The sequence below is a fragment of the Rhinatrema bivittatum genome, chromosome 13 (assembly GCF_901001135.1).
Source record: "Rhinatrema bivittatum chromosome 13, aRhiBiv1.1, whole genome shotgun sequence".
Lineage (NCBI taxonomy): Eukaryota > Metazoa > Chordata > Amphibia > Gymnophiona > Rhinatrematidae > Rhinatrema > Rhinatrema bivittatum.
Window position 1 is genome coordinate 77,259,671 of NC_042627.1, and position 13,500 is coordinate 77,273,170.

Sequence of the window (13,500 nt, forward strand, 5' to 3'; positions counted from 1 at the left end):
GGCTGGAGCCCTGTTAAAAGGTCAGGAACCAGAGGCAAGGCCGGGACGGCTGGGGCAGGCTCGTGTTTCCCCTCGCTGCCAGTGCAGGCAGGAAGATGAGACCCCAGCACGGTGCAGGTCACCAGTAACAACTTGCCTTAATGCTAAGGTTCACACAAGCAGCTGTCTAGCACCTTACCGAATAAATGGAGGAGCTTCCTTCTAGACAGTAAAGAGAAGAAAAGCAAACTGAGCTCGCACAGAGGTGCCTCAGCTATAAATTCCCGCCGGCCCTGAATTCATGAGAACGTAAGATTTGCCGTACTGGGTCAGACCCAGCAGCCCAGATGGAGGACAGAGTCCCGTTAAGCATCCTGTGCAATCCTCAAGGAGTGATCATCTCCTGCGGCAAAATTCTCCTCTCTACTGGGGTCCTTGTATACGAGACCACATTCAGGGGCCAACGTATCAAAGTGTGTTAAGGCTAAGAGAGTTACTGCATGCTAGATACACGTTTAGGACATGCTAACACTGGGTCAGGCTTATCACGCTTGTGTTAATCTGCATTAACGTTTGAAGTTTGTTTTATTAACATATTTCACTGCGAGTTACCTGCAGTGCCTGAATGCATTTCCTTGTCCCCAGAGGGCTCACAATCTAAGGCTTTTCTCTCATTCTGTGCGTGGTAAGTGAGGCTCTAGGTTTGTAGCGGAGGCAATGGGGAGAGAGAAGTGACTTGCCCGAGGTCACCAGGACTGGCAGCGGGATCTGAACCCTGGCTTCCCTGCATCTCAGCCTGCCGCTCTATTCGCTAGGCTGCTCTTACTGTGGATTAAAGTGATAAAAATGTTAATGAACCGCACTGCATGCAAATGCATGCAAAGAGGCTCATTAATATTCAAATAGAATTAAACAATCTAAGCTGGCCAGCACAATTTGTTAACCCCCAATAATGCAAAATCATAACCACACCTCCTCAGAAAAAGTTACGTTCTTGTGTTAGATTTGGGAAATTATGCAATGGCCCCTCCCCCCCCCAGTGGTTAAAAAAAACTTCTGCAGACTGATGCACCCCATGCCCTCCCTGCCCCGCCACTGCAAAATAAAAAAAACAGTTCTCTGGGGGCCAAAGGAAACCCAATCTCCAATCCCTCCCTCCCTCTTCTCTCCTGGTCCCACTGCCACTTACCCTATTCAATGGCGACTAAGAAGTGACAGGAGAGAGGAGATCTGCCCCTCCCTCCCAGCTCCACCACGTAAAATACGGACTAACGTCACGCGACCCCCGCTGTGCATCACGTGGGAATAAAACACAACCCACGCTGAAAACTTCTTACTTGGAAGGCACCTCCTCTCCTCGTTTGGGAACGCCTGCCGCAAGCGCCCCCTGTTCCCTGGGCTCTCCCGTGGAGCCTCGCTTTCCCCCGCTTGCGTTCCGTCCTGGCGTGCTACAGAGGAAGCGACCCCCCATTGCCTGCTTCGGATTTCCACTTCCAGCGCCCCTGCCTCGCTTCCTGCCTCTCCTCTCCCCCTACTGCCCTGCGGACACGCAAAAGAAAGCACAAAGGCATTTCCTGACTAAAACAGGCCTGCGGCCCAGAGGCTTGGAGATGGGTGGTGTCAAAATGCTTCAGGAACGGCTCCCAGCAAATTAAAGGCTGGAAGCCTTCCCAAAGCATCCCACACTGCCTTGTTAGACTATGCAAACAGGCGAGCTTTCAGGAACCTGTCGCCCACTACCATGCACTCTGCACAAATTAGAGAAGGCATCAGACAATGTGTTTTGGTTTTAACTCCTCGGTGCTCACAGGTCTGAATCTGGGTAATCTCGTGCGAAGCTCAAGGTGTTTTACGAAAGAAAGAATGGCTGAGCGCCCTCCGCTCATCTCTTTCCCTTCTGAGCTAGCACACTGCCGTTTCTTTTGTCAGCTTCCTTGTAATGCTGTATTACGCTCTGCTAACGAACTCGCTTAGCAAAATATCTGAAAACCTGAGATGTGAATCTTCCATGATCTAGTGTATCGTCAAATGATAAATTAAGGAGACCTGCAGGTCATATTATTTATTTTATTTAAAAGTTTTTATATACCGAGGTATAGCTAGCAGCCTTCACTCCGGCTTACAAGTACAATAACCTATTACATTTAAACAGTGAACTTAGAAACTGAAGAACATTCAACTAACTTAATACAAGCAAAAAACGTTTGTTCCTGAGCCAAGCACATGAGGAGCCTCGCTTTCCTTGCAGCCCATACCTGAGAAAAGTTTATTGAAGACAACTGAATCTGCACTGTAGTATGGAAGCCAAGAGTACGTGGAAGGGGCTTCAACAGCCCTAGAACACCAAACATTCAGTTCCTGCGGGCTGAACTGCATAATTAGTGATCAAGAATGGGACCTGCTAACTGCTTTTCGCTCCTGGCACAATCAGGCGCAGCACCGGCTTCAGGTGACCAGACGCAGTCATCATTTTCCATACGGATACCGCAAACCATACACGACATCGTGTATGTGGTCAGTAAGTGTGCAAGTTGCACAAGCCGCATCCTCTTCATCTCATTCATGCATATTTCCTTTGAAAAAACTCTTCTGAACAAACAGACCTTAAGTAAACCTACATCACTGCCGGAACTCACAGAGGGTTACCAACCTTTTGGATGTTTTCCAGAAACTGTAATCCAAGAAAATATCACAGAAGCCATTTCAGACTAGTCTAGAAAAGTACAGGGAGAAGGGCAGAAAAACCATTCCTACGGGCTCATTGAGCAGGAGACTGACGCTGGTAGGTCAGGTGAGCTTCATTCATTCCTAAGTAGCTGGCCCATATCCTTACATGAACCATACTCAATTAAGAACTGCCTTCAGACAAATACTGGTGGTCATAAAGATGACACTTGGAAATGGGGCTACACCAATGAGCCGGACACACATGACTGCACCAAATGAAGACCAAGGAACATTTGTTGGAAAGCGCCATGGAAGGCATTGCCAGGGCTAAAAGATGGACTACTGACATGTCTGATACTGCAAAAGGCTACACCTGTTGTGTCAGGACATGAGAAGAACATGGGAACTACCCAAACGAGACAAGCTTCTCCACATCATCTGTACTCAGCGGATTTCAAACTGCAAAATGGGGAGAAAAGACAGGAGAAACCAAAATGCAAAAGAAGTTCAGAAGAGCAAAGTGGTGTGAGACTGAGTGAGCGTGAAGGTGAGCAGACGGTGGCTCCCAAGAGTTCATTGCTGGGATGGTTTGGCAGGTACACGGTAGCAAATGGAATTTATATTAAAAAAAACCCCCAAAAAACACCGTATCAACTATTAATGTTGTGTTTAGAAGGGAAATGGGGCCCTTTATAGTAGGCATCTTGCTATATGTTAATGAAGTTATCTTCTAGAATTTTCCACTCAGACCACCATGGATCAATGCAACCCATCAACAAGGTTTCTTCACTTTCAGGACCTTTCAAAATCTAAATTTTCCAGGAATTTTCCAGCTCGATCTTCATAGAGTTGATGAGCGGGTAAGTTATACGCATAACGTTTCCTGGGTATTCAGTGGAGCTTGCTTGTATAAGTCTGCCGCTGAATACATCTAGATAACTTCACCCGGATAACCTTAGGACTGCTATGTTTCCAACCAGACTCTTGGAAGGCCTCCATCGATACACTTTTTTTATCTGGAGAAGTTGTGTATGCAAAGTGAGCTGTGTGCATAAAATTTATGTGGCTGGCAGGGGGAGATATTCAAATCTTGTTTTTTGTGTAGGTAGCTTGCCAGATCAGATGAAAAATCAGCATAACACTTTTTTGACCATTCTTCATAAAACCTGCCATTAAATTAATGGAAAGTAAAGTACAGCTTCATAGCTTCCACCTGTGCAGAACTGATTTAAAGGTATAACACATTTCTGGCTCCTGCACGTAATTCGGATCAGAAGCTCCTTGGTATCTCTTTTAGATATTCTGAGCCTATCAAAAATGAACAAGAGTGACAAACTTTCTGAAACAGGAACAACCAAACAAATACGGAAGATAGAATAATAGAAAAAGACGCATGCCATATTGCAGAAAATGTATGCAGAAAAGGGATGTCAGCAAGTCCTACTCATTGTGAGCATTGATTTTGGTCTAATGGTGGACAGCCCGGGCTTCTCAATCATTCATCCCAGTATGTATTGCTAAGAATCAAATTTCTTATTGCAAATAAAAAGCAACCCCAGAGGAGAGTACTTTCTCACATATTGTACATGAATGGCTGAAGGTTTAAATAGAGTTAGAAGTTCAAACGTTACAAACATATCTGTGTTAGATTGTGTTAAAGGTTCCCAGTGGTAAGAAGTTTCTATCCTGACACTTATCTACCAGTCTCTTTCCCAACTCTGCTTAAAATCTATCTAAAATACACTAAACTGTACTGTTTTTTCCCCTGTCCAGCTCACTCTTCTCCTGACACCTTCAGCTCATGTTATGAGCCATCCTGATTTATTTATTTAATTCTTTTATATACCGACCTTCATGACATGAGTCATATCAGATCGGTTTACAATGAACCAAGGGGTTAACATACATTATCAACTGTTTAACAATAGGGCTTTAACAGGAGTCAGAAAGTTACATTTAACAATGTGTATCAAAAACTTCCTAAATGGTACTTGTGTGGTGTTATCACAGTTTTTAATCACATTTTGATGCACTGATGAGACCGGAGTGGAAGGAAGTTGCAACAAGATAGTGTCCACGGACACTGGTAACAAGATAGTGTCCACGGACAGTGGTAACAAATAATGTCCACAGACAGTGGTAACAAGATAATGTCCACAGACACTGGTAACAAGATAGTGTCCACGGACACTGGTAACCACGAGCAAGTCAGAAAATACCGGCCACATCAGCAGGGCCCGTGCCGTTACCTCATTCACAGCACTGGGATCCTACCTAAATCACAGAATGACAAAACCAGCAGCCCATCGGCAGGACACGACTGATTGACAAGACATTCTTAAAGGGAGATTTTGCAGAAACGGCGGATTTCAAACGGTTAAGCCACTGCTGCATTTTAAGCAGGGCATTAATTATGAGGCTTTTACAATCTGGGTGAAAACTATAAACGTCCAGAGGTCAATATTCAAAAGCCATTTAGACGAATAACTGAAAAAAGTTATCCGTCTGCATGGCTAACTGGCGATATTAAGCCGCAGAAGTTGGGGCGTTCCGGCAGCGGGCGGGAAGGAGCTGGGTTAGCTGCGTAAGTTTATACGGCTAACTCTGGTCACGCTGTAGGTTAGCTGCAGAAACATACACTGGGTACATTCAGTGGGGCAACCTAGCCGCTGAATACACCCTGCTTCTTAGCTAGAGATGTTTATCCGGCTAACTAGGTGAATATCGGCCACCCAATAGTTTAAATTCCAAAGCTTGGAAGTCTTTACCCCCGTAATTAGTAAAACTGCAAACACAGAGGATTGTAATGGCATGGAAAGATTGCTTGTATATTTCACAGGGAAAATTTTCCAGAGCTTAAGCAACCTACGTCTGCTTGTTGAATGCTATATGCTACATGCTGGTAATATACCTTACAATCCATCACGTAGCTCCCTCTAAATACACACAAGAATATTTATCTGATGTCAGTATGGATCTAACCCAGAACAATTTTCATAATGCATATTTTAGGATAAGATAACCTACATTTGAATGCATAACATCAATTCCACAGAAATAATAATAAAAGTAGTAATCCATTACTTCAAAGCAGGTCATTATGGCTAATGCCAATGCAAACTGCTCCACAATTTTGCAGCTCCACAAAAAAACAGCTTACACAGAAATATACCACTCGTAAAGTTCAGTGTAAGGGCAAGGCAAATGAGTAGCATTTTTGTCTCTTTACGATTAACAAATATTATTACCCAGGAAGCTGTGGGCAGGCTTATCTTCAACCACTCGGATTCGTCTGGCGCCAGCGGGGATCACAGCAGCTTCAACATAACCTGGGGAGAGAAATAGAGAGAGGCAAGGCTTAGCTGGGTACGGGGGTCAGGCTCCCTGGGACCGAGCACCCGCCAAGAAAACCAACTCCACTGCAAGGCTAAGGAGAGAGCCGCTGCGACCGCCACACTCCAGGACCCCCAGCAGGGGGTGGGAGAGGCAGGAAGGGAACTGGTTTGCTCACGTTTGCACCCACCTCCAGCTGCTCCCAAGCTGAGCCCACTCTAATATCCCATCTGCTCATTTTCCAACCACTGGGGGATTTGTTGCTTGCTAAAGTCATGTTGCAAGGTGAACTGATGGAATAATGGTATATTTACATGGAGAACGGACTTTATATGTTTAGCATGGTGAAAGCACTTGTTTGTAACAACACTTCTAAATGGTTTAGAGGAGGTTTGGTGACCGACAATGGAGGGCCAGAATCAAGTGACAAACACCTACTAATGTGCAAGGAACGCCCCACTCGGCGTGATACTGCTCCATGGTTATTTATAAAGACTGCAATCGGGGGCCCCCACAACCATCTGTCAGTATGCAAGGCCCCGTGTCCTCTATCTGCTGCAAAGGCGACTGCTTGTGACTTCACAGCGAATACAAAGATTCCCGCCAAGAGGCAGAAACAAACGGGAGCGCAGTATTTCTCCTGAAGATGTGCAGGGAAGTTGCTCTCGTGGACTTCAGGGTACGGAAGTACATGAAGTGCACAATCTCTTAGCCCAATAAGTTGTCTCATGCAACACCTACACCATCATTTTAATCATATTAACCACCACCAAGGGAAGAGGGCTTATGAAAACAGCACCAAGAAGCAAATCTATGCATCTCTCTAGGTAGCAGCCACTGCTCGTAAGGAAGAGAACCCCTTAAGAGCACATAGGTATCCTCAGGGAGCGTGCCAAAGGTTCACCGAATGCACATGTTGGACCTGGTCCAGCCGAAGACGCACGGTCTCCATAACTTAAGAAATTTGTGAGTAACAGAGGGAGGCATAGGTAGAAGCAAGTTCTCGGCTGCTGCTGATACTTTGCTTGATAACTGTGTTTCTAAGACCTGTCCCTTTCAGTTCTGAAACATATTTAGTTTACATTTCATTTTATTATTTAGGCTCTTTTCAAATTGGAAAATTTCGCCCGTAGCCCCCTGGCCTTTTCTGTTGTTCGAGGAAGAAAACAGCGCACCATTTTGAGATCTCATCTAATAAAGGACGTTGTTAGCAGCAGATATCACAACGCAGTCTATTAACCGGGTAGCAATTCTGGCAACTTGCTAAGAGTTTAGTGTGGTCAGACGCCAGATTCTTTCCTTTACATAACTCATACTCTGCGTGTAGCTTCTCAACGAGTCGAAACATGTAATACAATGCTTGTGTGTGTATCTGTGGCCCAATCTCTGTTCCTCTCTGCTGGGGCAGATGTGAGAATTAACTACCATTTATTGTATTTCCAGTTCCTTATAATCCAGGAAACACGGTTTTTGAAATTCAGGCGTTGATGAAACTTCTCCAGCTAGCAATCCAACTCAACTGAAGAAGAAAAAGGGCCACATCAACTGCAAGAAGAGCAGGACTGCTGTAGATCAGAATCTGGGGTGAACAGAAGAGCAGTAGAGGGGCCTGAGATGCTAAGTTAACCGAGGTTCCTTCACCATCGCTCAGAGGAGGATGCTCAGAGCAGAGAGCACGCGTCCGCCATAACCTTCTGCGCGCGCATTGCGCCTCTTCCTGTGGGGGGAGGGCGGGGTTAAGTGCTGTGTAATTTCCATGTCCTCTGCCCCACACGGGTGCCAGGAAATGCCTCTTGTAAGCCCCTGGCTCAAAGCGCTGCTCCGCAGACTCCGCACGAATCTTTTCCACGTTTGCAGAGGGCGAGGTTCCCCAGGTAAACAGGGTGAAGGGGTGCTTTACCCGAAGGAACCCGCGCATGAGGACACGGTGTACACACGGACTTTTATGTACTCGGCGTTCTGGGGGGGGGGGGGGGGGGGGGAGGGGCAGGCGAGGGACTTGCACGTATAACTCTGATTTCACAAAGTGCGCACGCTACTTCTGCCGGGGTAACTTTTGCTCTGAAAATTGCTGTCACCTAAGTGCATACGTGAAGGCTGCGCGCGATGCTACAAACGTCTCCCCCAAATCTGTAGGCAGAAGAGACACAGCTTTAACACTGTGCAAGGAAAGTGACTGTTTTTTTGCTGAAAACCTAAATATAGCCCTAAACATTCACAAATCATTCATGCACCCTAAGGAACAGCTAGCGGTGGGTGGCGATTCATGCTGGAAGCCTCCCCCATGGGAAACCACACCCATCATTACTTCTCACTTCTGGCCACAGAGCACGCTGGTATCCTTAGCACAATGAAATCACTAAGAAGTCATGGATAAAATTCATATGCACCTTGCTAGGACTACAAAAAGTCCTTTAGGTTGGAAATCTCGTCAGCCAATTTTCCCCACCCCCTGCAAAACCGCAGAAACTGAGCGCATGACCACAGAGAAGGGCCCAGCTAGCCCGCTCCAGTTGCGGGCTATAAACCCCAGTTGATCTCAGGCTTTTCCCGTTTCTACCCAACTAACCTTGTCCCAGGCTTTCGCGAATTTCAGTACTTGTTTCCCCTCTACCCCTACCCGTTACCTGCACTGGGAGGCAGCTCCATGCATCTACTGACTTTTCTGTGAAGGGATGCTGCGTTGCGTTACTCCCGTGCTTAGCTCACAGCTTTTTTTGTTCTTGAGCGTCAATTCCATGGAAAGCGCAAAATCTCGTATTAAAATGTAGAGTCCATCCATACACCATCCATGTAGTGATGGACTGTGCATCTAGAGGATGGTGTTGGTCAAGTTACATCACACCAAGCAAGGTACAGTACAGCTGCGACGTCCCTGCTGAAATGTCATGCCTTCACTAAAAGTCAGGTCCCCATTAAAAAAGAAGGAGGGATTTTAAAACATTTGCTGCCTCCAAAATCACAGCTTTCTAGGGCATGTGATCATTTATGGTAAAAAAAAAAAAAAGTCGGTAGTCCTCCATTAACCCAACACCATCTCCAAATCAGGTAGAGCTACATAGCGTATCGGGCATGTACCATCAGCGCTATAAAGTTTATCCATGGCTTCTAATAAGATGTAACATAATGTGCGGGTTATTAAATTTATTAAATAAACAGCAAAGGCAGGAACGGAAGACCAACCAACACCAAAAGGGCCTCCACTCCCAAAGAAAACAGCATCCCAAACTTCTTACAGGAAAAGCAGGTAGGGAGCGCCTGTGCCTTGACCAGCACACACGTGGAGACCTTCTTACAGTGACTACGGGCTACTGAGAAACAGAAAGAGATGGTTAGCGACTCGGTCCTTCACTTGTCAGGACATCAGATCTGCAAGCACTTGATCACTGGTGCAAACAAGAGCCTGAGTCTTCGGGATGGGATCGTCCAAGCTCCTCGCAGCTCCATAGCTGCTCACCTCAACTTTCAACACAATTCAAAAAGGAAAAGATGTTAGTTGCTCATTCGCCAACGCCCCTGTTAGATCAGTAAATGTGTGTGAGCTCCTCAGATTCACTCCAGTGGGGCCCATAGGCAAGGACAGATTCTGCAACAAAGCCTACAGAATTCCCTAGGGATGAAGGGAAAACCTGGTGTTTTTATAAGCACTCTTGACTCTACCTCAGTCAACTGAACAATGTAATTGTGGGACAGCAATACGCACACTGGAGTACGTTTGAGAAAACCAGGCACTCCCATGCAGTTAATAACAGAGAGGGGTATTTTAGCTATGCCCCCCCCAAAAGCCTGCAGGCCCAAGGGTGCTCCATCCGCAGGCCCAACCTGCAAGCAGATTTTCAAAGGCCCCACAGGTAGCTTGGTGCTCTGCCCCACTCCCAGTGTCGCCCTTTTACGCCACTGGAGGGAGGGCGGACAATTTTCAAAAGGACCTTCACCCATTTACCCCTGGAGAGAATCCTTTTGCAATCTGCCCCCCTAAGTAAACGTATTTGTTGAACTCAAAAGAAATGAACATTTCAGAGTCTAAAGAAAACCTTCATCAGGGTTAAACACAGAGAAATACTGTGCCATACAGGGGCTCTATGCAGAAAAAATAATGCAAAGACGTTTTTAGCAAGCAAAACTATTTATTTCTTTAAGAAAGTTATAGCCTGCCGGTCCATCATTCTAGGAGGGTAACAAATAAAAGCATACATAAAAAATTAGACAATACCAAAAACTCAACAACATAAGGAGGAGTACGAGAACCGAAGGCGGGTTAGTTTGACCTCGGAGGTGAGCAAACTAAAGGAATCGCTGCTAAAACAGAGAATACTGCAGTGTCTGGAATAAATTGTAACGTCTATGAACTGCACTAGACAGCACGAGGCCGCGATGAAAGCAGCGAATGTGAGCTCAGCTGGGCACAGAGTCTGCTTTTCTTCAGAGCTCAGCCATCTTGCTATAAAGTTTTATAAAAATAAATCTGGCACATGGGGCTGCTCGTCAGTGCTGACGGCAGAAGCAGGAGAGCATCTGGACCCCAGGAGAGCGAGCGGAAGAAGAGAAGGGACGCCCAGGAGAGGAGAACCAAAAGCACACACTTCCGATGTCTGCCGGAGAGGGGAAGACCTCCATCTCATGGGGAAAGCATTGCCGCACTATCTCCTGTGCTCGCACTAAAGGGGGGGGGGGGGCATTGACTTCCAGTCCTCAGGTTATCCCTAATGAATAAGCATGAGTTAGATTTTAATACAATTCAGGCAATGTGCATGCAATCTCTCTCAGATCTATTCATCAGAGATATCCTGAAAACCCGATCCACTGAGGACTGGAAGTGAACATCGCTGCACTAAAGGCTAATGTCCTTTATGATGTTCCTTTGTTTCCAAGCCGATATGCAGTAATGCTAGCCTTGCACCCAGCTAATGAATCAGAACGCTGACAGCGTGCAGAGCTCGCAATTCTATTGCACGCTAAGCTCTGGTGCAAGAAGGACAGACAGTAATGTAGGCCTAGACCCAGCGCGTGTTAGATTCTGCACCAGTCACGATATACACATTTCCTTGAGTTTCGTGTCTGTCACTTCCTTGCTGGAGCTGTGGTATCTTCAGTTTGAACGTTTTTGTGCATCATGAATGCTGTGAGTCCTTGGCACTTCAGGATGTGTCCTTCCTGCCTGCATTTTATTAAGGCTTTTCCCACCTGGTCCGCAGAATTCACTGTGATGGCACCAAACGAAGTGCCGGCGTCCGGAAGCTGCTCGGCCAATACTTAATAACAAAATGAATGAACAGGACCAAAGAACTTCTATTTTGCTTAAAAGTAATTGCCTTTAGGCACAAAAAAAAATGCAAGTGTAAATTACGCCGTGCCATCTGCCAAACCAACTGTTTCATTTACAAATGTTTGTTTCATAATGGACAAATTCGGGGAGGAAAAAAACCCATAAACCTTTATTAAGTGGACTTGAGGAAATCCACTGCTTATCCCTGGGATAAGAGGCTTGGAATCGATCTACCCCCTTGAGATCCTGCAAGGTACTTGTGTCCTGGATTGGCCACTGTTGGAAACAGGATACTGGGCTGGTTGGAACCTTTGGTCTGACCCAGTATGGCAAGCCTATGTCCTTAATTCTTCATTTTGATATTAACCCTAAATGGAAGTGGAAGCGGGGCTGGATGGGACGGCATCTCTTCAAGGCTTGGCAGCTCGCCAGGGACGGAACAATCCACCGTCTGTGCAGACAGCAAAGATGCTGCCCTGGGTGGGTCCTGCAGTGTTTCCTGAAAACGTACCTTACTCCTGAAGCCTTGCTCTTTTTATGCTTTGCCAACAAGGAGAGGTGCATAAAAGGGCTCCAGATCAGTCTGTCCATCTGGGAGCAGACTAAGTCACCAAATTTGGTTCACTGGAAGAAAATGGGAGTATCCCAGATGAATCTGAAAACCAGAAACATTGGGCCAGTGGTTTTCGAGAACAGACCCTCCCCCCCAAAAAAAAATCCCCATTGCCTTTACTATCGGAGGCGCCCTGCCACAAACACACACAGACCCCCCCCCCCCCAAACACGTACATAAAGACACACAGGCACATACACGTGGTCCACGTCTCCTCCTCTACACATTACAGATTCCTCTCGGACTTTACGAACAGAGAGAAAACACATTTTTGTTTGGCACTGGGGAAGCCGCTCTTCCACGCTTGCTTTCTAAAGCCTGAATTTACAGCAGCCTGGCTTGTGCTATCTCAGATGGGGGACGCTGCTGGCAGCTTGTTCCCTGCGCCAAGCTGCGTGGGGAGAAGAGAGGAAGAGAGGGGGCCCGGAGCAGAGCACTCGCCAACATCTAACTGCCCTCCCTGAAGCTTCACACAGACACTGCCTGGGAACAGAAGTTAAATGTTTTATTCGGAAACTGCGCTCTCCTCCAGCAGATTGTGCAGCCGGTACATAAAGCTTTTGAACGAGTCGTAACAAGTGGAAAACTACACCGAGCCACAGCATATGCCCATCTATAGTGTAAGCCACTGCGCTACGGTTTCCTGCTTGCTTTTTGTTTCATTTTGAGCTCAGGGGTTTCCTTCCAGCTACTTTGGATTTTAAGTTGAAAACAGAACTAGATAGGGAATCTGGCGCCATGATCCTTCGTTTGCAACTACCCTGGGATTTCGTTTCTCCTTTTTATACCCCATAAACACTCTCCTAGCCTCATCATCACAGCAACAATTCTCAGCTGGTGGCCGCACACCAGGGCTTCTTGCAGGACCCTGCACCCATGGCTCTAAGCCGGATCATTAAGGTGCTGCCGCTGCACGGTGATTCCCGGAGGCTGTCAGCACTGCCCCCACAGCTCTGGCCGGCCCAGGAGCAGAAGACCTGACCCAGGAATCCAACCTAGGTCCTCACAATGTGGAGTACAGCAAGGCCCTTTGAAGCCCTGGTCCACGTGAAACAGATCATCAGTTAAGGAATTAAAATCAATGTATATTTTGGCAGAGAACAGATCTACTGTGTTTTGTTTCTTTCTAATTTCTGAGCTCATGGCTGGAATCCTTACAGAACAAAGCTGGCGACAAGCAAGAACTGAACATTCAGGAAGCCGGAGCCCAGGTCAAATGCTGGCGTATTGGGCCTAGCAGGGTCCATTCAGACATGCAGAAGGAGATGTCCTTAGCTGACGTCACTGTTGAAGTATATCAGATGAACGCAAAGCCAAAGGGAAGCTGAAAGAGCCCAGCAAAAACAGGGCCACTTCTGGGAAAAGGCACTCTCTGCCGGCAGTCCTGGCGTGAGATCTTCCAGGCTTCAGTGTGAAATGGACACCCCGGCTTCTTCTCATACGGCTGGATGTCAGCGATGATCATAACCTGGGGTTGCACAGCGCCGGGCAGCCATACTGCAGCCCAAGATGCTTTACAATGTAACCCGACTGGAACGGGAACACTGCCACCTCCAGGCTGGATGACCCAGCAGCACCTTCCTGGTGCCCGGTTATCATGGAAGCTTCCAGAGGAGCTAAGAACAATATCGTTATATTACTT

The 13,500-nt window shown here is 46.7% G+C and overlaps 1 protein-coding gene across 5 annotated transcripts in view; it reads right to left on the reverse strand.

Annotated features, from left to right (window-relative positions):
• Nucleotides 1-13,500, reverse strand: part of ADAMTS17 (ADAM metallopeptidase with thrombospondin type 1 motif 17) — a 161,260-nt gene that overhangs the window by 45,860 nt on the left and 101,900 nt on the right. For 4 of the 5 annotated variants that reach the window (XM_029575629.1, XM_029575631.1, XM_029575630.1 and 1 more), the window contains 2 exons: nt 9,216-9,290; nt 5,895-5,975 (listed from right to left, as the gene is read on the reverse strand). In XM_029575629.1, coding sequence (XP_029431489.1) covers nt 5,895-5,975; nt 9,216-9,290 — 156 coding nt within the window. The remainder of the gene's footprint in view (nt 1-5,894; nt 5,976-9,215; nt 9,291-13,500) is intronic. The other variant, XM_029575632.1, reaches the window with a different exon arrangement.